General features: G+C 43.8%; 1 protein-coding gene across 1 annotated transcript in view; it reads left to right on the plus strand.

The window, feature by feature from the left end:
* Positions 1-23,762, plus strand: part of MYH9 (myosin heavy chain 9) — a 69,560-nt gene extending 45,798 nt beyond the window's left edge. The window contains exons 13-41 of the mRNA XM_035340098.1: positions 298-471; positions 773-946; positions 1,514-1,628; positions 4,033-4,226; positions 4,329-4,450; positions 4,826-4,895; positions 5,864-6,024; positions 6,738-6,846; positions 7,809-7,940; positions 8,604-8,810; positions 9,326-9,463; positions 9,953-10,076; positions 10,902-11,073; positions 11,646-11,858; positions 12,315-12,459; positions 13,016-13,222; positions 14,095-14,199; positions 15,480-15,632; positions 15,978-16,226; positions 16,614-16,826; positions 17,502-17,714; positions 18,036-18,197; positions 18,892-19,020; positions 19,373-19,461; positions 19,665-19,788; positions 20,835-21,043; positions 21,481-21,589; positions 21,884-22,056; positions 22,219-23,762. Coding sequence (XP_035195989.1) covers positions 298-471; positions 773-946; positions 1,514-1,628; positions 4,033-4,226; positions 4,329-4,450; positions 4,826-4,895; positions 5,864-6,024; positions 6,738-6,846; positions 7,809-7,940; positions 8,604-8,810; positions 9,326-9,463; positions 9,953-10,076; positions 10,902-11,073; positions 11,646-11,858; positions 12,315-12,459; positions 13,016-13,222; positions 14,095-14,199; positions 15,480-15,632; positions 15,978-16,226; positions 16,614-16,826; positions 17,502-17,714; positions 18,036-18,197; positions 18,892-19,020; positions 19,373-19,461; positions 19,665-19,788; positions 20,835-21,043; positions 21,481-21,589; positions 21,884-22,056; positions 22,219-22,339 — 4,506 coding nt within the window. The 3' untranslated portion in view covers positions 22,340-23,762. The remainder of the gene's footprint in view (positions 1-297; positions 472-772; positions 947-1,513; positions 1,629-4,032; positions 4,227-4,328; positions 4,451-4,825; positions 4,896-5,863; positions 6,025-6,737; positions 6,847-7,808; positions 7,941-8,603; positions 8,811-9,325; positions 9,464-9,952; positions 10,077-10,901; positions 11,074-11,645; positions 11,859-12,314; positions 12,460-13,015; positions 13,223-14,094; positions 14,200-15,479; positions 15,633-15,977; positions 16,227-16,613; positions 16,827-17,501; positions 17,715-18,035; positions 18,198-18,891; positions 19,021-19,372; positions 19,462-19,664; positions 19,789-20,834; positions 21,044-21,480; positions 21,590-21,883; positions 22,057-22,218) is intronic.
* Positions 23,763-27,018: the final 3,256 nt, after the last annotated feature.

A 27,018-nucleotide genomic window follows, 5' to 3' on the forward strand; every position in this document is an offset into this window, starting at 1 on the left:
GTTAACTAGCTGCAGTAATTCTGCTGCTGTTTACAACTGAACATTCTTCTGCAAAGAACGAGGAACAGTGTGTGAGAATTTCCCTGGGGATCGACGCAGTGATGCAGCAGCATGTGACAGGAAATACAGTTCATAAGCAAGAGGGGTTATTGCCAAAGGGCTGTCCACCCCAGAGATTTGACAGAACACTAACTTAGAGTGGCTGAACTCTAGATGTGATCTTTATTGCTAAGGGAACAGTAGATGCATCCTCAAAAGCAACGGTTCGAACACCTTTCTTCCTTTTTTCTCCATTAGCTGAACTCCTTCGAGCAGCTGTGTATCAACTACACAAATGAAAAGTTGCAGCAGCTCTTTAACCACACCATGTTCATTCTGGAGCAAGAGGAGTACCAGAGGGAGGGCATAGAGTGGAATTTCATTGACTTTGGCCTGGATCTGCAGCCCTGCATTGACCTCATAGAGAAGCCGGTAAGAAGCTTGTTCTCTTACTCTTGAGCAGCAAGAAATGGCTGCACTAGTTGTGTCATTGGGACAAATGTCATGAAAGAGACCTTCTATAAAGATGATCAGATTTCAGATGAGCATCTTGAGATATTATTAATAATTTATATTAGTATGACAGCAGTTGTTCTAATACCACAGAACAGGTGAATGTGGTAGGAATCAAGTATAAGTGTCTTTTTTTTTTTTTTTTTCTAGCCATTCAAAGGTGTTAATCATTGATGTAGTCAAGCATTTAATGATGATTTGATATTTTCCTCCTTTTAAGGCTGGCCCACCTGGTATACTGGCCCTGCTGGATGAAGAGTGCTGGTTCCCAAAAGCAACAGACAAAAGCTTTGTGGAAAAAGTTGTACAAGAACAAGGAACCCACCCCAAATTTCAGAAGCCAAAACAGCTGAAAGACAAAGCTGACTTCTGTATCATACATTATGCTGGCAAGGTAAAGAATCTGTAGCTAAAATGTGAACATAAATAATGTCTGCCTTATTTTCCACTGCTTAGCTACTGTTTCTTAGCAATGGCTACTTAGCAAAGTGGCTAAGTATGGAGGAACATGGGAAACCATTGGAGAACTCCACAAAGCTGTCCCATAGCTATGGACCTTACAGAGCCTAAAGAGATTTGCCTGCGAGTTATATATGTGTAGCTGAAGACACAACAAACTAACAATTTAAGTATGTTCTCTGTGACTTGGTGAGATTGGAAATACTTTTCATAAACCTTGCATCAAGACTTCATCACCAAAAATGGTGATACAGTTGTGTTTTGATTCACACTCGGGGTGATGCATACTGGTATTGCAAATCCATTCCCTTTACTGACAGAACAGAACATTCAGCAGTTTGTTAGGGTTTGGAATTTGTAGGTGTGCTTGCTCAGATGACAAATCCAAGAATGATTAAGTCATCTGTTGATTGTGCAAACCTTGATGCTGATTTTTTAGACTCTGCAGGACTTAGCGCATCTTGTGCGGCAGGAAGTTTCTTGACATGTTTATCTTCTGCAGGTGGATTATAAAGCAGATGAGTGGCTGATGAAGAACATGGATCCACTGAATGATAACATTGCTACTCTTCTCCACCAGTCATCGGATAAGTTTGTGTCCGAGTTGTGGAAAGATGGTATGTAATTAAAATTAATCTTACATGTTTTCTCATCCCTTTTTACATGGAAGAGTTTTGGGATCACAAAAAAATCTGTTGCAACCCGTGTTGCTTTTTTCCTTGAAGACTAAGCCACCAAGATGAGTTATCTGGTACATCCTTTGCTTAGACCATGGTATTGCATTAAAAAATCACTCTAACTCAAGAGAGAGGCTCACATACATCAACTTGCACTAAGCTTACTGTGTATATAGCAATTTCTTTTCCAAATCAAGAATGCTAGGATAAAATATGAGCGCACTGATATGTCCCAGTAGTTTGCTTAGCTGCAATACTCAAACATAAGATCTGAGGTTGAATCTAGCTTTTCAGTCCTGCAATTAGTGTGTTCTTGCTGCAGTGTTGTTCAGTATTTTACTCTATCTTCTCTGGGTTTATCTGCTTTTGAGTCTTACTGTTGCTGTCACTTTCTGTCATGGGTTTTCTTTGACGTCTCTGTCTGTTGCAGAGATGCAGAACGTTCAGAGAGCCTATTTCTATCAACACTTTCCTATTCTTCATCTAGAACCAGGTGACTGAGAAACCCAGCTGTTGTGTCGTGTGTAATGCCATCCTAGAGCCATGCAAGAAATGCTTCCATTAATTTATCTTTGTCCCTTTGTCATACCTGCTTGTCTTTCTTGTTCATTTCCTTCGCTTTGTGCTAGTAGCTCCTCACAGACGTAAAACTAAAGCAAAACTCTCACTTTGCAAGTGGATACGAGAAACGTGGACACATTCAGGTGCTTAAGGGTGTTCCTGCAAGTCTTGCATAGGAACAACTAAAAACCAAATCCCTGTCAACTGTTTGAACATAGAGCCAGCCAGGCTGTATTTCATTGCAGGATTTGGAAGGAAGATTTCTGAGACTGCGTTTAAACTGAAATTCAGTTTAATATTGATTGTGCTGCTGGGATTTGACTTCAGCTGCTGATCATTCAAAGAAAAGTTAGTTTGGCAAAGGCATTTGTACTGCATGAAAAATGGCCATCAGCAACTTGTGCCTAGCAAGGCCTTTGCTGTGTGAGGCTGACACGCATGCCTTTTGGAACTGAAATTTCAACTGAACCACAGCTGATCAGTTCTCATTTATTATTCTTAGTTGGATCTTCTGTTGCAAGTGACTATCCTTTTTGCTATCTTGATGTAGATTGCAGGGCTCGAGTTTTTAAGAGGATTGTTCCAGACAGAATCTGGGACAGTCTTCTGTGGATTTCCCTGTGATGTCATCTAGTAATATGACCTTCTTTTCTTTCTAAGTCAACCTTGACCCTATTCCAATAGCTGGTCTAGAAGTGAGCAATAGTAAACTAACATTAGCTGCAAATGAGAGTATCTATCCTTTCTTATTTCTTCACTTGTGGGAATTTCTCTTGACAGTTTTTTTTAATCAGAAGCCAATTGAGCACAAGTTATATATTTTCTGAAGTCAAGACTGGGAGCCTGAGTGTGGGCATCAGCCAACCACTGAAAGTAAAGTGAGCTAGTAGCTTGAAGCCCTTAAGAAAATATACTTGAGGGTGTGGGAATTTATAGTGATACAATTGGTTTTGGTTGGGTAGATGAATATTTATCTCAATGTCATAGAGCAATGGGAAAAAGGAATGCTTTGGTTTGTTCTGTCCCATGCTACTCTCAGATCTAGTTGGCTTCTGTTGAGAAAAAGGATCTTACAGTCCACCCATCAAGATGATAGTGCTTCTTCAGTGCTTGGATGTCACAGTGGAGAAACTGTTGGGGCAGGGAGTTCTGACTTTCTCCTAGTGGTATTGTTCATGCCTGTAAATCATAGAATACTTGTACTCCAAAATAACTCAAACAGTGGTATCTTGAGGTTTGGTGTCTCATGCCTTCTACCTTGTTTGCTCAGTTAACAAGTAGATCACCAGTAGTTAACAGGAGATCACCTTTTCTGATCACCAGTCATGGCAGTTCTGCCTGTGACTAAAGAGTCAAATTGAGCTTTTTCTCTAGCTGTGGGCCCTTCTGGTTCAGAGTTAACTAATAATTGACTCTGCTCGGCTAGCAACTGGAGCTCTTAGTTTGTTGTTGGTTTTTCATTATAACCTAAGCAAATGGAAGCATCTGAAACACACTTCTAGATTGCTCTTCCAGATCTGCCCTCCAGAACATCAGTAGACTATGTTAGGGAATAAGTTTGATTCCATCACTCAAACTTCCTGTAGTGAGCTGTTGCTTTTTTTCCTTCCTGCTCCTATCCCTGCACAAATTCTGTACAGGAGTCAACATCTGTGTAGAGATGAAGCAAAAAGGATCCTGCAGCTCCTCTCATGTATCCCGTTCTACCCAGATGTTCTTTGTACATTCCAATGTTTCCTTTGGTTGTGGCAGAACTTAATGCAATTTCTTGTGCTCTCTCTAGTTGACCGTATTGTTGGGCTGGATCAGGTAGCTGGTATGTCAGAAACAGCATTGCCAGGAGCCTTTAAGACCAGGAAGGGTATGTTCCGAACAGTGGGACAGCTTTACAAAGAACAGCTGGCTAAACTGATGGCTACCCTGAGGAACACCAACCCCAACTTCGTCCGTTGCATTATCCCCAATCACGAGAAAAAGGTAAAGGAGGCTACAAAACAAAAAGGGAGGGAAGTGGGGTGTTAAGTCCCTTTTGTAAAGCCCTAATGGTATTTATATTTTTTTTTTCCTTCCCCTCACTAGGCTGGAAAACTAGACCCCCACTTGGTACTCGATCAACTTCGCTGCAATGGAGTGCTGGAGGGAATCCGTATTTGTCGCCAGGGTTTCCCCAACAGAGTTGTCTTCCAGGAATTCAGGCAAAGGTAAAGACTAGAAAAGAACCTAAATTAGTCTTTACCTTGAGAAAGTTAAGATACAAGTTTGAAAACTGAAGTACTTTATTGCAACTAGATTGTTACTGCCTTTCAGTACAGTGGCAGAGAACATCTGTCCCTTGGTATTTCCTGGCACAAAGCCTCCCCAAAGCATCTTTGTCTTCTTTACTAAGCATGTAGTTAAGGTGAGGGGTAGAGGACCCCATCTGAGACTACTGCTTCATATTGTGTTGTCTAGATGTGCATTTTTTTTTATTTTTAACAAGGCCATAAGCTGTCAAACTCAAAATGCCATAGGAACTCACTGACACTTTTTATTTTTCAAATATCTGTGTAACTGATCCGATACTTTTTACTCTTCAGATATGAAATCTTAACTCCAAATGCAATTCCCAAAGGATTTATGGATGGAAAGCAGGCTTGTGTTCTGATGGTAAGGCATTCCGTGAACTCTACTTGAAGAGAATAAGCTTTATGCATGTGGTGGGGAAACTGGAGCTGTGCATTCCATAGGCATGTTTAATATGTCTTCTACTCCCAGACCAAAAGTCTAAAGACAAATGTTTTGTCTGAGAGAAGGAGGGTGCAGAAAGCTGTGTCTTGGCTTCACAGTTGGAGGCTCTTGACTAGCATGGGATTTAATAATCATAGGCAAAGTGGATCCTTTTGTTTCCACAGATGTATATACTTTGAGAAGCCAACAGTGTTCATCGAATCAAAATGTTTAGAAGCATTGTAATCTTTAGTCATGTACTTTAAGTACAAGCTTCAACAAACTTCTTGTCATCAGCAGGCCATTACAAATACTTTCAGTGAAGGCTCTCATTAATTTCTGTGGAACTGCCTGCTTCAAAGGAAAAGCTTTGGCTTTGTAGCCTGATGACTAGGGGACACTGAATTTAATTTGACTATAAGGAATTCCCTTTTATTCTGTCTCAAAGGAATATACTTTCTTCCTCTTAACTAGTGTAAGCATGGACAATAAATCCTTTAAAGGAGGGGAGAGTTGGTTGGGGTTCCTTTAAACTTAGGACTGAGAAAAATTAAATAGGAAGGATCAACAGATGTGTTCCCTTTAGGAAAAGAAGAGTACCCTTGCGATGAGGCGTATGTTCCTCACTGCATCCTTGTAGTTCTGGATGCTAGATGTGCTGTTGTATTAAACAATGCCTTCTATCGTACTTTCTGTCTTTTGTTGCCTCTCTTTCATGCTGTGCTTGGCTGAGCTCCAGATCCTGTAATTGGAACAGGGCTTTTGAGGAGCTAGCAGCTTTAGCTGGCCAGAGTGGCTTATTGTGGGGAACAAGACATATCTTACAGCAGAGAGAGGCATATATTCTGTGATGTTTTACATGAAGCAGTCTGTGCAATACATATATTCTTCTCTTTTTCTCATTGCAGATCAAAGCATTAGAGCTGGATTCCAACCTTTACCGAATTGGACAGAGCAAAGTGTTTTTCAGAGCTGGAGTCCTTGCTCATCTTGAAGAAGAGAGAGACCTGAAGATCACAGATGTTATTATTGGCTTCCAAGCATGTTGCAGAGGCTATCTGGCTAGGAAGTAAGGACCATATGTTATAAAATACATTGCAAACATGTGCTTGTCCTATTCAGGTACAAGTTTCTCCTCAAAAACAGACTACAAATTATTTTTTGTCAGAAGAGCCATTATTTTTGGTTTTATGTAACAGCTGATAGTTGGTTTACAGCTTTCCAATCCCTGTAATGCTTGACTTCTAGCACTTGCAAGAAGCTAAATGTGCTACTATCTCACAAACTACTAGAGCAGTAAAGTCTGTTCCCCTCTGTAGGAACACTATACAGCAGGCAAAGTTTAGTGGAAGAGCTGCAAGCTACAAATGTGGCAATGAAAAGGTCTTAGCACAGGAGGTACTGGCATTTCTCTTAAACTGTTAGATAGGTCTGCAAACGGTACAGTTTTAAAAACAAGAGTAATACCTGTCATGAAAACACACCTCTGTTTCAGTTCTCCTTGTGTGAAGTGAAAATAATGAGGCTTTTAAGATTTGAAGGCCCTGGGGAAAAAAACTTTATTAAATAAAAAGAAAATTGAATAAAGGAAAAGATGATCAGTCTTACCTAAGCAGAAGAGGACTCGAAAAGCTAGGGGAAGTTCATTGCAAATTTTGTTTTGCTTTTTTAGGAGAGAACCTTCTAAAAATATAATCTAGAGGTATCTGTGAGAGGTCTTGACTGAGAGAATTGCATGCCACTGTGGGTTCCGTTGTGGTCTGACCTCCACTTTTCTTGCAGAGCCTTTGCCAAGCGCCAGCAGCAATTGACAGCCATGAAAGTGCTTCAGAGGAACTGTGCTGCCTACTTGAAACTGCGGAACTGGCAGTGGTGGAGGTTGTTCACCAAGGTAATGTATTTTTTTTTTCCTTTGTAATTGTGGCAAGAGGTTATGGTTGTGATTTAAGCTTCTCAGGTTGAACCAGAGCTAAAAAAACATTTCCGTTACAATTGGGCTGGCTTGCAACTACACCTGGATTCATTTAGGTGGAGAATATCATAACAAATTTTATATCTGTGCAGTATGCATAAACCAAGTGCAAGGCTATGTACAAGTAAAGTTGTGGAAAAGCAGAAGTAATCTTTTGATATTTTATGCCTAGAAGATTGCTTGCTTTGGTGGTATAGAACTTCAGTGAGTTACTTACTCCATGGCTAATCAATATGACTAGTCAGAAATTGTTAGAGGGGAGTGGTATGCAGTCTCTTTCTCTAGAGCTGTAAAAATGCAAGCGCTAAGATCTGATCTTGCTGTTAGACATGTATGTATTTTATCTTCATAAAGACAATCAACACGTGAAGAAACAATCTTTTAATTCAAATTTAATTTATGGGATTTCTTGCTCTTTAAATATGGAGACTTTGCAGCTAAATCAGAGTTGAGAGCAGGGGTTGCTTCTTCCTATGAAATAACTTCTAATGGTTTTTGATGGGGGATCGCAGAGTTGGGTGGTGTTTGTATATTTATATTAACCTACTTGTGAACTGTGGATTGCTCCCCTGCGTGACAACTTTATTAATCTCCTGCTGTTCTTACTTAGTCCTTGGGGGTCATGGAATTTACCCATCCCTTTCCTGATGCATCCCATTCTGGAGGAAAGTTTGGGCAGGAGGAGGGGGTGTTACTGGCAAAACAGATGCTATCTAGTTCTCTATGAGTCTTCCATTGTTCATGACAAAACAATTGGTCAGTCCTTCAGATAAGACACGTACAAAAATGTTGTTTAATAGGATGCTCATCAAGTACAAGAGCATTTCTTCATGTTTTCTGCGTTCATGAAACACATCTCATCCTCTTGATTTTCCTTTCAGGTGAAGCCCCTTTTGCAAGTAAGCAGGCAGGAAGAAGAGATGATGGCCAAGGAAGAAGAACTAATAAAGGTTAAGGAGAAGCAGCTAGCTGCAGAAAATAGACTGAGTGAGATGGAGACCTTCCAGGCCCAGGTGAGTTTGCAAATGTCATGTGTAAACCTCATTCCCTCCACCGGGTCAACTGCTTTAAGAGCTCCCTCTTTGCTTTACTGATCTGATGATCAAGCAGCAGGATTCCTGCTTGTTGAAATATGTGACTTAGCTGCCATCTTGTTCAATTTCCCTTGTCCTTCTCTCCAACTCCGTTCCTCTGGCATATCATTTTGTACAATGAATAACTATTGTTCTGCTACAGCCATTGTATGAAGAAAAATCTCCTTTGGCTGAGTATTATAGCAGGCTGGTTGAATTCAACCTCATTGTTAATGGAATCCTTTTTGTTTGGAACTCAGAAGGTGGCAGCAAGTTTTTTTTTTTTCTGTAGGGATAATATTTTTGTTATTTTTGCAGGGAAAAACTAATCAATCTCCTTATTTCAAATGGACACGGTCTCCAGAAGTTTGTTAAGGCTAATATAATAATATGTGGCTGCTGTACATGGTTTGTGAACAGGACCAGACACTTTAAACTGTATTTTGACATTTAATCTTAGAATGGCAGCAGAAGACAGCTGCCAGTTACCATTAAGATATGACCGGAACACAGGAACTCATAACTTCAGTTAATACAGATTGCTTAGTGATTTAGTAAATTGGAATTTGACTTAAGGAAATTTCTGGCTTGTGTCCAACGTAGCTAATGGCAGAGAAGATGCAACTGCAAGAACAGTTGCAAGCAGAAACTGAACTCTGTGCTGAAGCTGAGGAGATAAGAGCTCGCCTGACAGCCAAGAAACAAGAACTAGAAGAGATATGTCATGACCTGGAAGCAAGGGTAGAGGAAGAGGAAGAACGGTGTCAACATCTGCAGGCTGAAAAGAAGAAAATGCAGCAGAACATTCAGGTAATACACTAGAAATGCCATCTCTTGTCAGTAAAGAGGATAATAAGGGTTAGAGTGGTTATTTTGTCTTCATTTGGAGGGATTCAGGAGAGAGAGAACAACAATAAAAGAAGCAGCATAGAAAACTCTATCCATAGAAATAACAGGGCAGAGCAATTCTGTTGCTGAGCCTGGGGCATTCAGACAGTCAGCTGGAATGCGCTCTTCCATTCTTGAAGATGAAGGTTATAGCAACTTGACAAATAACTGGACAAGTCTTTGCTTGAACCAGCTGTTTTGAGAACAATAGTTTTATTCTTTGAAAAATAGTATTGTTTGTTCTGCTATAAAATTTGTTTACTAGAATACAGTATGTTGCATCAAGTCATGATAGAAGTCACTTTTGGAAAGCATTAATACTACCTTGAAGGGAAGGGTAAAGAAACACTCAAAGTTCTAGGATCGTCACTGTGCCGATATTATTGACCAGTGAGCAGCACTGACAAATTCTTTGCTTTTCTGTGGGTGTTGTGAAGGAACTAGAGGAGCAGCTTGAAGAAGAGGAAAGCACAAGGCAGAAGTTGCAGCTAGAAAAAGTGACCACAGAGGCCAAACTGAAGAAACTGGAAGAACATATGATAGTTCTGGAAGATCAGAATCTCAAATTGGCCAAGGTAAGACTCCTGCTGCTTCCTATGCAGGCTGAAGATGTTTTGACGGCTCTCCTAGAGCTACCCACCAAAGGCTGACCTTCCCCTTTTTATGGGAAACTTACGAATGAATTCAGTCTGGTGATTGGCAGATCTGACCTGCATTTATGAAACTAGCTGCCTGTGTTGTTTACAGGTATTGTTATGATACTTAAATAGCCTTGACTAACTAACAAAAGTGAGGAAATGTTTTTCTCTTGCATTACACCAAATACTATTCGGTTATTTCATGAACAAACTTCCCTTTAAGTTTTGAAAGGGCTGTCAGATACAAATCTGTACATCATCATTTATTGGAATACTATCTGTAATCCTTAAAGGATATATTTCCTTCCAAGTTTCCTTGTAGCAGGAGTAGGCAATAATGACACTGACACCTTTAAGCACAGTCAGCTCTGGAAAGCCTCCTGTAATTCCAGCAACTGCCTTGACACTGGCTTCTCAATTCTGCAGGAAAAGAAGCTGTTGGAAGACAGAATGTCTGAATTTACAACAAACCTAACAGAGGAAGAGGAGAAATCTAAGAGCTTAGCCAAACTCAAGAACAAACATGAGGCCATGATCACAGACCTGGAAGGTAGTATTTTTTTTAATTTAATAAGACGTATCCTGCAGAGGATTTGCTCATTCAGTTTTAGGTGGTTTCTTTTTAAAAACCTGTGGGATTTCAGTTTCATTTCTAGAGGTTTAGTCTCACTACAGTTTTAGAGGGGTTAAAAACTAGTCTATAGTGTGCATGCTATTGATCAGTTTGATAGAGCTGTTCAGTGGCTGGCTGAAGGTTATGTGCCTTGTCAGCTGAGCCCTTGGTCTAAATAAAAATCGTCTCCAAAGCAGCAGGCCAATGGAGAAGAGAGGCTGGTTCTCTTTCTTCTCCTGCTGTGGAAGTGTCTCTACCTTTCTACTTCCGGCAGCATCAATCTGTCAGGGTTAGTGTGGGTTTTGATATTCTGTTTGTGCAAGTTCTTCTGAGTTCAAGCTAGAGGCACTTTTTATCGCGGGGCTGGTTAGGTTAACACAGCAGGAGACAGCAGATTCAGTTGCACCAAGGGGAGAGTGGACCATGTGTTCAGCATCACTTATTGAGTGCTTGTGTGGTGTGGGTGTTGGGAGAGACTGGCTTGGTGCTGGCTGTTTATTACAATGAAGTGTGGGGAAGGCGATTTGAATGTAAGATGAGGGAGAGGAAAATTGTTTTAAGAACGGTATGTTTTAAGTACAAGATACAGGAGCCATCTGCATGTATAGATCCTAACAGAATAATGCACTGCAGCTAGTTTTTATGGTTGTATTACTAGAAAAGATACTTGCTTAAAGAGCTTTATTTTCTCTGCCTTGTACAATGTTCTTAAAAATGACTGTGAGTCGTCTGTGCAACTTACTGTGTCTCCATCCCCATCAGAACGCCTGCGACGTGAAGAAAAGCAGAGGCAAGAATTGGAAAAGACTCGTCGAAAGCTTGAAGGAGACTCCACTGATCTGCATGACCAGATTGCTGAGCTGCAGGCTCAGATTGCAGAGCTCAAAATGCAGCTGGCCAAGAAGGAAGAAGAGCTACAGGCAGCCTTAGCTAGGTGAGAACCTGACCTGTGGGACTGCCAGATTATTAGCAAGTATTTCTTCTTGTCTTGTGCTACTTTGGAACTGGGAGTAAGTGAAATCTGTGTATTTTAGTCTGCAGATTAAGATCTGTGTCGTTGGCATCAGAGTTCTTTGGCTGCTGTTCACTGCCACACTGTCTAAACAGAGCTAGTCTATGAATGCAGTGTGCGCTGCGCGTGTTTCACTGGAGCAGTAGGACTTCAGAGGGGCTTAAAAAGTAGTGGCAACATGTTATCTCTTTGTGGTAGTTGCTATATTCATCTGTTCAGTAAAGTGTCCAATTTCCAATGTAAATGGTGCTTTCTCTTCTGCTTTCTTCTGTTGTCAGTCTTTCTCTGTCCCCTTCTTTAAGGTAAGTGTGTTCTCTCAAGTATTGGGAGTTAGAACTTAGAATTTGTAGATGATGTATGGATCAAAGTTTGAATGTAATCATGTAGAGCTGGACAATACCAGCTTGTTTCTTGATTGTTCTTAGTAGGACAGGTGGTTTTCATTTATGTATGGTTTAAATCTGGCTCTGACCAAAACCCTATGTTGAACACAGGGTGGAAGAAGAAGCGGCTCAGAAGAACATGGCCCTGAAAAAGATCAGGGAACTCGAATCCCAGATCACTGAGCTACAGGAGGACCTGGAGTCAGAGAGAGCATGCAGGAATAAAGCTGAAAAACAGAAGCGGGATCTGGGAGAGGAGCTGGAGGCATTGAAAACAGAGCTAGAAGACACCTTGGATTCTACAGCTGCTCAGCAGGAGCTCAGGTAACTCCAACATGTGGCTGTGCTGTCTTGTCTAGTTTTGAGTTTGACTTTTATAATGAAAGTTCACGTGTTCAGTCTCTCACCAAAGCAAGTCATTTTCTTTATCAGAGCAGGCTGGTTAGCAGCCTCAGTGACTACGGAAAGAGACAGCGTGCAAGCTGTAGTACGAGACTGTATTCTCTGATATGTTGCAAGAAAGTTAATTTGATCCCTAACCCTACTGGTAGTGATACCCTGAAACATTTATGCTTTCAGACCATTACATCTTAGGCTGAAAATAATGTTGTGAGATTCTATTTAAGAGGGGTACAAAGCTAAGTTCTAACTTAGAAAAGTGTCTTTATAGCTTCAAGGGTTAACCAAACCTTGGTGTTTTTCTGTATTAGAGATACCGTTTGTGGATATGCACATCTGATTCTCTCCATGGCATCTAAATGAAGGCTGTGAATTTTGCAGGTCAAAGAGAGAACAAGAAGTAACGGTTTTAAAGAAGACCCTTGAGGATGAGGCAAAGACTCATGAGGCTCAAATCCAAGAGATGAGACAGAAACATTCACAAGCCATTGAAGAGCTGGCAGAACAGTTAGAACAAACCAAACGGGTAAGTGGGACAGGAAGCTCAAGACCAAATATTCATTCAGCCTTTCTGAAGTGATTGAAGCGATTGCTGCTCTGGAACAATGTCTTAATGCTGCAGAAAAACATTAAGTGTTCATGATACTAGGTTTCTGATGCATGTGGTTTTCTTACGTTGGTAGATCATTTTGCACTATGAAGCATATGTGCAGTTGTTTTAAATAGTTGCAGTTATGATTTTTTTCATCAGACATGTTATACTGATTAGCCAATATGTTGCCTAGTTCTTTTCACTGCTAGCACTTGTTGAGCTGTGCAACCTTTAATTTGGAAATCTGATGGTGCAAGACTATCTCCTTTATTGTTGTCTGCTCTGACTGTTAAATTGTTTCCTGCTTTTCAGTGACAAGGTGTTCAAACTGTTTTTTTTCTGAGTAGGTAGTCTTAGGCTAGCTGTTCAACATGCAATATTAGCTTGCTTGCTGGAATATTGTGGGGGGGGGAAAAAAACTCAGTGGAAGGATCCCGCTGTATCTTCAGTCTGAAGTGTTTTTCTCTGTTTTATTTTTCCTCCCCTCCAGGTGAAAGCAAATCTTGAAAAAGCAAAACAAGCTCTGGAAAGCGAAAGGGCTGAACTGTCCAATGAGGTGAAAGTGCTTCTGCAGGGCAAAGGGGATGCTGAGCACAAACGGAAAAAAGTCGATGCTCAGCTCCAAGAACTGCAGGTGAAATTTACAGAAGGTGAAAGAGTGAAGACAGAACTGGCTGAGAGGGTTAACAAGTTGCAGGTGAGTGGCATGGGTTTTCCTTCATTTCTGTTGCAGTCCAGGGCTAGAGAGAAAAGAAGGTTGTAGGGTGTTTGAACTACCCCCTATGGGTAGTTCAAAAATCTCTTGTTCCTCCAGGGGATGAAGTTCCTACAAAAAGCACATCCACAGTTTGCTTCCCAAGGACTGAGCAAACTCCTTAACTCATTGCCAGGGCAGGCCATCATGACTGATGTCACTTATCATGAGCACCCCTGAAAACATGTAGCAACCAGCTGCCGTTTGAGTTTTTTAAGCCTTGGAGTATCAGCACGTCTAGCCCCCTTCAGTATGCAGCAATTGTGTAACCTTTCGGCTGCTTATGAACCAAGTGTGACACAAACGGTCTGATGATGTGTGACTAATTAGGAAGAACCCATCCTGATGCTTTATAATGTGGTTGATGGTGATGAGGGGCTGAAGGACGATGCTGAAATTCAGGGTTTTCTCATACGGTCATGAAGAGAAACAACAAATCCCTTTGATTCACATCAAGCATTGTCTTCTGCCTTTTTGAAGGCTGTCATTAGACATTTAGCATTGCTGGTGCGTGCACACTCTTCTGGAGTGTGGAAATGTATTTTGGAGTGTCTACATACAGTCCTGAAGCAAGTCGTAGAAAGCAATTTAAAGACAGAAGGCTGTTGCAAGAGAGGTGATCCCACTTAAAAGTCTCTTTTGGACTCTTCATATTTCATCCTCAGGACTTTGGAAATGACACATTCGTTCTCCTGAGAAATGATACACATCCCTTACTGTTGAGAAGTGCCTCAGTTTTCACTTTCAGGTCTCGTAGCCATACCTGGCTTTGTTCTTGACGATGCACTAAGCTGATATTCTGGTATCTCCTTCAGGTGGAACTGGACAATGTCACAGGCCTTCTGAACCAGTCTGACAGCAAGTCAATCAAATTAGCAAAGGACTTCTCTGCCCTGGAATCACAGCTTCAGGATACACAGGTGAGAGCTTGGGAAGCCAAGGCATCTGTATGCGTTGCATCCACTGTCTGTTACAAATGCATAAAGTGAGAAAGCACTCAGGACACCGTGCAAGACTGGATATACAGCACTTCAAAGGATTGGGTCAGGCTTTTTTTGCTAAGGGGCTCTATTGCATGGTATTGAGAGCATTTCTACAGACACAAGCTGTTTATCTTCCTTCTGCTTCCTTAGTACGTGGAATGCATGTAACGTTCCATATCTTAGGATTAAGATTCCTTAGGATTCCTCCTTCACCTTTCTGCTTTAGAGCTCGTTGTTGCTAGAACTGAACTGCAATGCTAAATCCTTGTCTTAGATCTTCATAAAGACTGACAGGCTTTTGGTTTTGGTTTTCTCTGTGTGGTTTTCAGTAAATTTAAAGTTAACTGTAAAGTTAAATAGAATGCTCTATTTCCCAACAGATAGTGGGAAAGCGATAGATTCAAATATTTTAGTACTTTTCTAGGAAAAATCATACATAATTTATACTTTGGGATAAAATTTAAAAATAGCTTACTGTTACTAGAATACAAGTCTTTTGGCAAAGCATGGAGTACCAAGCAGAATGTTGGGAAGGAAAGGAAGAGTATGCCAAACCTTAGATGTAGTTCAAGTAACCTTGAACTGCCATTGATGTTCTGTCTACTTTGGATTTTTTAAAAAAAACAGACTCAAAGACATAGTGCACAGTATGACGATTATACACTGGTTTGAAGATTGGTCTCTACAGGTCACTCAGCTCAAGTACTGGCAGTAAAAGTTAACAAATGTTGCTGGTGCCCTAAATTGGTAAATGGCCGCTGTCTTAGAATTCTGCTCAGAGCAAAGTTGTTTTTAACCATCCTAAATCACTTTAGCCTGTTCTCTGTTTCTTCGACATTTGAGTATGAGAGAGTCACATAGGAGAGCACAGTCACACTGTTACTGGGAAAGCTTTTTAATGCTTTATGAGCTACTTGGAGGACTCCAGAAGGGACTGCAGTTGGCTGTGGAGGAAAGCAGGAGACAGTTCTTGTATGGCAAAGTATACTTTAATCATGAGAGTGTATGAGAGAATAGGACCCTTCTTGAAATTGTTTTTATACTGACTCACTGGAAGACAGTTATTTAAATTCTGTCTTCGATTGTCTTATTTGTGAAATTAATTGCGTACTTAAACTCAACTTCAAAAGTACTTACCCTGCGAAGAGCAGGTAAGGATAGCGAGCCTGTAAATCCAAGGAGAGGTGCTAAGCTCTGCTGGGGTGTTTCCTTTGTAGGAGCTGCTGCAGGAAGAGACTCGCCTAAAACTGTGCTTCAGCACCAGACTGAAGCAAACAGAGGATGAGAAGAATGCTTTGAGAGAGCAACTGGAAGAAGAAGAGGAGGCAAAGAAAAACCTGGAGAAACAAATATCTATTCTTCAGCAACAGGTACAGTCCCCATCCCATGAACCAAACACTTTTGAGAGGAGAGGAAATGCAAGTGCAAGTCTGACTTGAAGGAAGTAAAATCTAAATACAGAATTGACATCTAGTAACAGAACCTTTCATGGGCAAGGGATTTCCTGCTGACTTGACTGAGAGGAAATTGAGGTCTCTGACAATAATCATATGAACTCGTAGGCTTCTACCTAGGAATTCCTTTGGAATTCATTGATATGGTATTAGTGGCTATAGATGATTCCTTCAGAAGTGAGCAAAGATTCCTTCAAGAAGTGAGCCACGTATAGTGTTACCTGTGTTGAGGCTTCACTTGCAATCTTTTCTGTCCTTCAGGCAATAGATGCAAAGAAGAAGGTGGATGATGGTCTGGGCTACCTTGAGTCAGCAGAAGAAGCCAAGAAGAAGCTGCAAAAGGACTTGGAGAGCTTAAGCCAGCGTTACGAGGAGAAGATAGCTGCATATGACAAGCTGGAAAAAACAAAGACTCGCCTGCAGCAAGAGCTGGATGACATCACTGTGGATCTGGATCATCAGCGACAGACAGTTTCCAACCTAGAGAAGAAGCAGAAGAAGTTTGATCAGGTATGACTTCTGTCTCAGGCCGTTGAGTAGGTACATCTGACTTGCCAGGTTGACTTCTAAGAATATGTAAGCAGTGCTGCTTCTGAACCGAGCATAGCATATTGAGTGGAGAAATATATTTTTTCATAGAGGTATAGAACTCATTTTTGAGGCTTAGATGGAAACAATAGGTTGGAGGCCAAGAGAATCAGAAGGTTGTTCACTTGGGGTCAGCACAGGTATTTATTAAAGGTGAGGTAGCACGCTTCATTCACTAAAGCTATGGTTTTTTGATTCCTTCTGTCCATGGCAGAGTGCTACTTAGAAGGCACAAAGAGAAAAGATGCATGTTTACCCTTTTAGAAAATGTGAGTAAATTCTCAAAATCCCAATGCTGTTCTCTTTTAGCTACTGGCAGAGGAGAAGAACATCTCTGCCAAATATGCAGAAGAAAGGGACCGTGCTGAGGCTGAAGCCCGTGAGAAGGAGACTAAGGCCCTCTCCCTGGCCAGGGCCCTTGAAGAAGCCATAGAGCAGAAAGCTGAGCTGGAACGAGTCAATAAGCAGTTCCGCACGGAGATGGAAGACCTGATGAGTTCCAAGGATGATGTTGGGAAAAGCGTAAGTATGAAGTTAAAATGTCCGGGCAGGAAATGGCACGCGGGTGATCCTGTTAGTTTAATACTGCAAAATGTTACGCTAGTGTGAACACAGATGAATGCAGTAGTGAAAACTGAGCACAGTGTGAGTTTGTGAATGGTATATATTTGCATTATGTTAGTAGGCAGGAAAGACGGATTGGAAGAGCCTGGAAATGAGCCAAACAAGGTAGCGTTAAACAGAGACTTGTCTAGTATTGTTGTGGCAGAGAAAGTACGGTGTGAGCCGGGAGCGGAAAATGCAGAGAGTAGCTAGGCAGTGGGAGATAGTAACCCAACTATTTCAAGACAGGAAAGGTGGTGATAAGCAGGAAGGAAAAGAAAAAACTCAGAGGCTAAAAAGTACTTTCTTGAATTCTGTCAGAACCAGAGGTATCCACCTCAGGTAAATTGGTCAGGATTGAGCTAACAAATACTTTTCTCCTTCTCATCCCCACCAAGGGGACTAACACTAAGAGGTAATCACGATTTATGTTGGCTATGTGAGCAACTGGCACTGAGGGATATCCCTGTGCTATGAGGAGGACAGACAGTGTCCTTGTATCCTGTTGTGAGTGGCTATTGTCAGACTTTTTGCTCTTAGGATAGGTGAAATTGTACTTTTTGAGGAAACCTCATGTGCGGTACTGTGCTATAGGTCCATGAGCTGGAGAAGGCTAAGCGAGCCCTGGAGCAGCAGGTGGAAGAGATGAAGACACAGCTCGAAGAGCTGGAGGATGAGCTGCAGGCCACAGAGGATGCCAAACTGCGGCTAGAAGTGAACCAACAGGCCATGAAGGCTCAGTTTGATCGGGACCTCCAGGGCCGTGATGAACAGAATGAAGAGAAGAGGAAACAGCTGATTAGACAAGTAAGAACTGCTTTGTAAATCCTGAAAGTGTTCTGCAAAGGCACTTGTGTCCAGTGATCGACAGATCGTTGTTAATGGTGATTCTCCAGGCAGCTCTGCAAAGCTGAGAGAGGCTTTTCCCTGTGTGCATGATTGTTCAAACAGCCTTAGTCTACCTAAAGAATCCATGTTGCTTTATTTGTGAGGAATGTTAGCCCTGTCCTTCTTCCAAGAGGAATGAAAACAAGTCACGTACTTGCACTTGAGTACAGTTTGCAAGGGGGATGTGAAAAATGGCTTTTGGGAAATCGAGGAGCTGAATGCCTGAATTTCTCTGTACAGGTGCGGGAGATGGAGGTGGAATTAGAAGATGAGCGAAAACAGCGTTCCATTGCTATGGCTGCCAGGAAGAAACTAGAGCTGGACCTGAAGGATTTGGAAAGCCATATAGACACTGCTAACAAGAACCGTGAGGAAGCCATCAAGCAGCTCCGCAAACTGCAGGTGAGGACCTGCAATTGTTTTAGCAATCCCTTTAAAGCCTTTACCCAGGGAAATGGGATACAAGATTTCACCTCAGGAGAACCATGCATCAGTGTCACAAGAGCAGCAACCTTGTAGCAATTTACCATGAAAGATTTATGGGCATTTCAAATATCCTTCTAACCCTCGTCTGCCTTTTTAACTCCGTAGGAGACAAACTGTAGGGAAAGTCCACTCTTGTGCTTGCCTCATATCAGTACGCTCATATCCTGGAAAGGATTATGGAGCTGTGAAGCTAGAAGGACTTTAAAAGATGATGTAGCCCTTCTCCTGCCCCAAGACAGTTCTGTTATACCTTTCTAATTCCTATAGGCATTTGTCTGACCTGTTCTTGGGAAAAATGCCAAATCCTCCCTTAGGCTATCCATTCTGCTGCTTCACTAGAAAGCTTCCCGTACCATCACCACCCCCAGCCTAACAAGGCTTTTTTTCCCCTTACAATTTAAGCGGCCCTGTTTGCTTCCATTGTTGCTTCTCCTCATTTCTTATCAAATGAAAAATGGGTGATTCTTTTTCTTTTTACAGCAGCCTTTTAGATAGCTGAAGACTAATGAAGTCCCTGTTTCTACTTTTCCTGACCGTGTTTCCTGTAAGATAAATTGAATTTGTTCATGCACAGACTTGGAAATCCATCCGTTTTGTTCTCCCTGTTTAGGCGCAAATGAAGGATTACATGCGGGAACTGGAGGACACGCGCACCTCCAGAGAAGAGATCTTGGCACAGGCCAAAGAAAACGAGAAGAAGTTGAAGAGCATGGAGGCAGAGATGATCCAATTGCAGGAGGTAATGGAATATGCATGCAGCTGAAGAGTTTGTTCGTTTTCTTTGGCCAAGAACTAAGTATGGCAGTCTAAGCTCGAGTGGTTATTTCCTTTCTTTTCCTTTCTCTTGTGTTATTTTTTGCTCTGCTCAAGTACAGGGTCCCCTTCCAATTGCAGAATTTGGCCATTTCTTGACAGCGGCAACAAGAGTGATGCAAAACAAAGGAAGTTGCGGGGTGGAAGGGAAACTGTCTTTTAATTAAGTCTGGGTCTAGCTAGAGACTGTACCACCCTTTACCAGTAACTACTTTTTCCTAGGCTGCATTAGTTGGTCGCTTCCCATTGCATCACTGACCGTCTCGTTTTCATTCCAGGAACTTGCTGCTGCCGAGCGTGCCAAGCGCCAGGCCCAGCAAGAAAGGGATGAGCTGGCTGATGAGATTGCCAACAACAGTGGTAAAGGGTGAGTAATGTTCCCATCTCAAGGGTGGAGGAGCTGGTTTGAGAAAATACTTTGCAGGCTGTTATTTTTCTGCAGACTGAAGCATGCGCTGGATCCTCCGTGCTTTTGAAAGACAGACTTCGTTTTATAAAATTAAAAGCGGCAGGTTTTCCCCCAAGGCATCAGTGCTGCCAACATCACTTTAATGTTTGTGTGTCTTCTAGAGCACTGGCCATGGAGGAAAAGAGACGCCTGGAGGCCCGGATAGCGCAGCTGGAGGAGGAGCTGGAAGAGGAACAGGGCAACACTGAGATAATCAATGACCGGCTCAAGAAGGCAAATCTTCAGGTACCTGCTCAGGCTGGCTGTGTGTGCAGAGGCTCACTGATCTGTGTAAATTGCCAAAATGTGCTCTGAAAAATGTCCGCAGACATGAGCAACGCGAAACATCTGCGTACCACAATAGCAAATAGGGTGGGCAGTCAGAGTAATGGTAACTCACTGATTCTGATCGTGGAGTATTTAATTATTTTGGTAGCTGGAACCATCTGCAGAGTTTATCAGGAATTCCCAGTCACCAGCCCTCCCTCTCTTTTTTTAAAAAGGAATTATGAGCAATATGATCTGTAGTATGCTTTCCCAACTTGGCGTGCTGAAAAGTGCCACAATGTGTTTGGAAAGTGACTTTTCTGCCAGTTCTATGCTTTTTCAAACGGACTAACCATATGGAATTTGTTAGGCTGCTATAGAAACCGTGATCTTAATCTGCCTGTTCTCTGCTCTATTTTATCTGCCCGACTTTGAAGGTCAGGCGTGTCATTTTGTTAGCTCTCTAAAGCCAGGGAGCTAGGCTGATGGTTTTCCAAATGGCTTCCTTGCACCAGAGAGCATAGTCCTCTACTTGACTATCATCAGCCAGAGCCCTGGATTGGAAGTGGATTGAGTCCTTGCCCTCTCACCTTTGAAAGTCAGTAGTTTTAGGCTGCTTCTTTGTACTCCAAGTAGGCAGAGCAAATAAGTGATAAATTAGGAAAGCACGTTTATTGAATCCACTTGCCTTCAGGATGGATGCAATTTACTGGGCCTGGTAATTACTGTGTTAAGTGCCAAACCATGGCCTTCACCCAAGAGGGCATTGTACATGGTCAGCAAATTTAGTCCTAAGAGGAGGTTGATAAGCTTGTTTTTCAAGTAATTACTTTGAAAACCTGAATAAACTGAGTTATTTTGAGATGTAGTCTGTATCTCTTGTTTACAGACAGCTCCTTCTGTAGCAGAGTTATTCTACATATTCAGCTCACCCTGAGGGTCCTTTTTCTTTGCATGCCAGCATGTGTCTGAGAAATAAATCCTGCTTTCAGGCTCGATACGCTAAGTACTTCTTCTCTCCACAGATCGATCAGATGAATGCCGACCTGAACGCTGAGCGTAGCAATGCACAGAAGAATGAGAACGCTCGCCAGCAGATGGAGCGCCAGAACAAGGAGCTTAAGCTTAAACTGCAGGAGATGGAGAGCGCAGTGAAGTCCAAGTACAAGGCTACCATCACAGCCTTGGAAGCCAAGATAGTGCAGCTGGAAGAGCAGTTGGACATGGAGACAAAGTAAGTCCTAGCGGAAGCTCCAGTTGTTTTGAGTCTCCTTCCTCTCAGGGATTTTAAACCCTTCTGAACAAATTATGATTTGTGTGAATGAGGGCCTCATCCTGGGTACTGGGTAGTGCAGAAGTAAGATCTTGACAAACCTTCCTTGTTTCTCACTACAGAGACTTTTAGCTTTGACCAAACTTGTAAAGGTGCAGCTGTGACGCATCCTTGCTGTTCCTCTGTAGCTTCGGTATCAAGTCACATCTATGACATCAGTCTCTTTTTTTGTCATCTCTAGAAAATGTTGCCTCCCATCCTCTATTTTATTATTTTTTTTTATTTTCTACGTCAGAGTTCTTCTATCTTCTTTGCTTTTAACTTACCCGTGTCAGGTCTTCTGGTTGGGCACAAGCAGAGAAACCTCTTCTCTGAGCTGTCGCTGTATTTCTGTGCAGGGAGCGCCAGGCTGCCAGCAAGCAGGTGCGCCGTGCCGAGAAGAAGCTGAAAGATATATTGCTGCAGGTGGATGATGAGAGGCGTAATGCTGAGCAATTCAAAGATCAGGTGTGTATAGTTACCTTGCAGCATTGTTGACTCTTCTGGTGGGAAGATTTTCCTTCCATGATCGAGGCATCATCTGTATTTAAGGGGGTTCTAGCATCAACCTTCTTAAGGGTTTCTCTTCTTTCTCCCTCACTATAAGAAGATGAAAATGTAATGCTTTTAAGGAAAAGCTTGGAGCTGTCGAGTTTCCTTCAGGCGGGGAAGGGAGGCTTTGGAAACTCTGTTTTTTTTGCTGTGTAACCACTATGCCGTAACTCCGGTTCAACACTGATCTCTTTTCCTGTACGTCCTCAGGCGGACAAGGCGAACATGCGCTTGAAACAGCTGAAACGCCAGCTTGAGGAAGCAGAAGAGGAGGCCCAGCGAGCCAACGCATCCCGCAGGAAGCTGCAACGTGAACTGGAGGATGCCACTGAAACAGCCGATGCGATGAATAGAGAGGTCAGCTCCCTCAAGAGCAAACTCAGGTAAGGCAGAGCATTGTGTGCGATACCTTGGCAGCCAGCGCAGCACGGGCTTGCTGTAACTGTCCGCAGTAAGCAGTGCGGCCAGGGTTTTTCCAAAGCCTGCCACGTCCGGTAAGTGGAGTGAAATCTTGTTTTACTGACGTGCTGTCTGTCCTTCCCTAGGCGTGGGGACCTGCCGTTTGTTGTGACACGTCGAATTGTCAGGAAGGGTACAACAGGAGAGTGCTCCGATGAGGAAGTGGATGGCAAGGCAGATGCTGGCGATGCCAAAGCTACTGAATAAATCCTCTTGTTTTACCCAAATTACACGTGGAGTGACCCATCCACCCTCCCCTCTTTCACTGGACTTTCTGCAAACCCTCTTTAATTGGCCAGGGATCAGCAGAGTAAGCCCAGCTCTTTGTACCTGGAGCCATTGGGCATCTGTGTTCCTAGTTTCCTCCTCTTTCCAGTTTCCTAATCCTCTTTGTATTTAATGCCAAAGAGTCAGTGCTCTGAAATCTGACCAGCAGTTTGGCAACTGCAAAGTCCTCTAGAACTGTCTGTGCCATGTCTGCTGGTGAATCCTTACACGATTTGGAGGGAGCGGGGTGAGGGAAAGATTTTTGCTGTAAATCTCCTTTTTGTTTTCAGATCTTAGCTGCAGGGAAGCTCCTTCCTGTATTCTTTCCCCTCCCTCTTTGCTTTCGGCAATCATGTTCAGTGACCTCAGACTTTTAATCTGCCCACCCACATGGTTTGGGAGCAGTTTCAGGAAAAACGGTGTGCTTTGGCCATGGCAATTCACCCTTCTTTCACATGATTCCAGGGATAGGTGAAGAGGGAAGCTCCTCTTGGGACAAGCTCCCTGGCAGACTTGCCAAAGTTGTCTTTTTTTTTTTTTTTAATTATTATTTTTTTAAAAAAAAAAAACAACTCCTCCCTTCCCTTCTCCTCATTTTACTGTCTGGACAGATCTCTGAAGTGCAATGATGTCCTGTTAGTGTCTCTGCCTCTGAGCGGTTTCATCTAAGGTGGTGTGGACCAGTAGTTAATGACAGGCTGGGGAAGCAGAACAGTGTCCTCGTGCTTGTCTGAGAATCTCTGGGGGACCAAATATATTTAATGGTAATAGAATCTAGGGGAATTTAATAGGGTAGTGGGCAGAGGGTGGGGGTGAGGGGAGGGCAATCCCTCTTTTATTGACATGTCCAAGCCTCTTGCACCTGCTCTATAACCAGGGGTTGGGATTAGTTATTGTGCACCATTGACTAAGAGTATATTAAAAAAAACCTTTAATCTGCACAGATATATGTAAGGCCTTTGTATCTCTCGTAACAAGTAATTAAGAAAAAAAATAAAGGTCTTTATCACTGCCTTTCTATTGGGACCATGGTTATATATAGATAGTCTTTACTTTTCTACACCGTACACTGGTTGCTGGATTTTACGTGTATTCCTAACCGTATTGTATATGCTGCATTTAGACCTACTTATGAGCAAAGTAAAAATAATTAAATATGAAGCGCCATACTGTATGCCTGAAGCGCTCTAAATGCAGGAGCCTCCTGTCCCAATTGCTGTCACAGTAAAAATTAAAAAAAATGTTTTTTTTTATATAGTACAAGTGCCTTAGCATGTGCCTCAGCTGTGTGTCACCACTACAGTCAGTAATGGATTACTGGTGCTCCACTGATGTTACCAATAAAGATTATCCATGTGCTGCAGTCTGTGTGCCTGTGTTGCCGTTCCCTCCTTCTCTAGGTGCCGTGAAGGTCATGTGCACAGCTGCCCAAAGGTCATGGCATCCGAGCAGCGGCCTGCCCGGGCAGCAGAGCCGCAGGATTCCCTGATGCTGAAATGGGATGTGTCAGTGTCCTCGGCGTATTACCTCAGCAGCTGGCACTGGCCAACCCCGGGGATTTCGGAGGAAGGTAACTTGCCTTGGGTGTGTGCTTTCGGAGTTACCTGTTCAAAGCATGAGGCTGCAAACCTGGGCTGAGCTGGTTCTGATCTTGAGCCGAAGATGGTATTTCTGAGTCAGTAACTGACAACTACAAACAAATTCTCCTGGTTTTATTTCCTTTTATATCTCTAGAGTAACTGGAAGGTGAAGTTAGCGGAGGAGGTGATCGATGTCTAGGAGTCTGTTTCATCAATGGTTTGGCAAAATTGCCTTTCACTCATCTTCCAGCCTGTTTCCAGCAGAAATTTGAATTCTGTAACATTTTGGCTAGAATTGAATAAGGAACATGTGGCTACATTGTCTTCTGGTTCAAGGCCCCCTAAACTGTCCCAGACACCCCTGAATTTTGGTATAAAAATGCATAAAAGCCTAGCGCGTGGCACCAGCACGGGCCCTTCTGACCTCCTTCAAGGCTGCACGGAAGCTTGAGGATGCTGGAGCAGCTTCTGGGGCCCTGACCACTGCCTCTGCAGCATCACGCCTGTAGCTGGGCTGAGACCTGGGCTTACAGCTCCCCCGGGGGCCTGAAATCGTCCCCAGCTGGCAGAGATTTAAGCCTTGGTGAGAAAATCTGAGCCAGGGCAGCAGAGAGTGGGGAAAGGCCGCTGGTGTTCATCAGCTCGGGTGAGCAGGGAAGTCTGCTGCCCCCAGAGGGTGCATTGGTCTCAGCAAATGCTGAGAGGGGGAAAAAGTCTCACTGAGAACCAACCCACCAAGCAGCGGCCCACGAGGCGGGGTTCTTGGGGCCCTGTAAAGCAACGGAGTAAAGGGACAGAGGCGGTCATGGCTTGTGGAACACAGGCACTGCTGCACTGACAGGCACTGTCAAAACCAGGACTTGAGTTACTTAAATTTTACTCGTTCAGATACTTTTCTCTGGTCTCCTTCCAAAGTATTTTGCAGAAACATCCAGCTTTGCGAACAGCGTGCCCTTTAAATCACATTGGAATTGCGTTTGCATCAGAGGCTCCTCCTGCCATAGCGCCAGGCGGCCGGGCGCTGCTGCGATGCCGAGCAGAGCCGCCTGCACACCTGTGTGCTGACAGCCTGCGGGGCTGCTTCTCGTGTCCTTTGTGTAGCTGTGCGTGAGTCGGGGTGCTGCTTGGGTGCTGCCCTGTCCCATGCGAGATGGAAAAGGATGCAGGCGTGCTTTTTTTTTCCACTGGCACAATAATTTCCATCGACTTTCCACCTCTTTCCATCCCCACAGAAGGGCAGAAATCAGTCTTTCACAGCATTTTCTGCTTTGCACAGCACAGCCTTGTGCTAGTAAGTTCTCTTGGCCCCACGTTAGTTGTTCTTCTGTGGCTCTCCAAAGCTTAAAATATCCCTCACAGAGGGATCCCTCCTGAGATCCTGGGGACGGGCTGAGCAGCTCAGTGGTTACAAATGCAACAACAGCCAACAGATTTAAGTTGGCCCTGCAAAAGGGTTGTTCCTGAAAGCTGGTGCTGGAGCTTTTGCCTGCGAGATCCAACCTCAGGGCTGACCACAGCGGGTACTGGGAAGGGGCTGAACGAAACTATACTCACGTGGGTGTGGTTTGAGAAGACAGAGGGGCTGCTGGTGAAATTATTTTCAGGCATTCCTGTTCCTGCACCAGACTGCTGTGGCGGCACAAAGGTTTGTGGGCCCATGCTGTAAGCCAGACGATTAAATATAATCACCCTGGCTAAAAATAGCACTCGTGGCGATGCGGGTTACGGCACGGGCTTGTTGTAACAGCAGAGCGGAGGGGTGGCGGCGCGGGCAGGACAAACAGCCTCGGGGCGCTGGAGGCAAGTCGCTAACGTGCAGCATCTCATCCTGCACCGAGGGGAGCTGAGCGTCACCCTCAGCCTCCCGCTGGGCTCCCCGAGCCCTGGCTGCAGCCACCTGCCGGGTTTAGGGCAGGGATTTTGTCCCATTTTTGCCCTCTTCCATTTCCTCCCCAGGCTGCTCAGGTGCCTGCGCTGGTGCTGCCTCGTCCCAGCCCTGCTGGCAAGACCCAGCTGCGCTGCCTCCCCGAAGAGCCCTGGATGTGAAATTTGCCTGGGGCACCTTCTGCTGAACCTCGTCCTCACACACAGCTGGAGGCAGCGTTCCCAGCTCCCGGACAGGCAGCTAACACAGCTCGCTGTCTGTCTGGACCATTTTCTCCTTCCCCTGGTGCCAACAATGGGAACGAAAGCAGAAGGAAAAGGAGGGGAAAAACAAACAAGCACAAACCTCCACTCCTAAATCTGTGATGCTGCAGACCTTGCTGCCATGTTGAGCCAGTAAAAATGGAGAGAGAAGGGACGATGATGGAGCGGCTGGCCTCGCAGTTCTGCGTTACACGTAATTCCGTTTTGTGCTGCTAATTAATCTGGAGTTGTGCTGTGGGTGGCTTCATTCAGCACAGCCTTAATTGACTTTTGATGGAAACTGCGTGAAACCCCCTGGAAGAGAGGGCGTTACGGCAGGGTCTGTCACTCGGGGTAAACAGATTGCTCTCTTAGAGCCCTTTTATGGGGAGGGAGCCATTGCTCCGCACCCTGACCTCATGCAAGACCAAGTTAAAGCGGGGCTTTGTGGATATAAAAAGTCCCAGTGAGGACAGATCCCTGTTGTAGGGGACTGGTGGGGCTCCAGGAGAGATTTGCTGAGACGTAGCGAGATGGGGCCCTGGGGCAGGGCAAGTGAGCTTCTGGAGGTGTTTCTGGGGCACTCAGCCACCCTGACTCCATGTGCCCTTGTTGGGGGGCATCCCGAGGAAGCAGGCAGCGCTGTCTGGAGATATCCTTCATGGTCCTGCGCGCTGGACCGCAGCCAATGCCTTTCCTGACCACGGGGCGGAGGAAGGAAACTGCCTGGAGCAGGCGCAGCCGCGGGAAGAGCCTTGGCGGGAGGCATCCGCACGCTCTCCCTCGCTGTCGCAGCCCCATCTAAAGAGCAAATCCGAGCAGTGGTAAGGGAAAGATGGAGCTGTCTTACCTGCTTTTGGCCATGCTCTGCCTTGAGCCCTGCAGGAGTGCCCCACAAAGGGTTACTTCAGC

This window comes from Oxyura jamaicensis, chromosome 1, assembly GCF_011077185.1.
Source record: "Oxyura jamaicensis isolate SHBP4307 breed ruddy duck chromosome 1, BPBGC_Ojam_1.0, whole genome shotgun sequence".
Lineage (NCBI taxonomy): Eukaryota > Metazoa > Chordata > Aves > Anseriformes > Anatidae > Oxyura > Oxyura jamaicensis.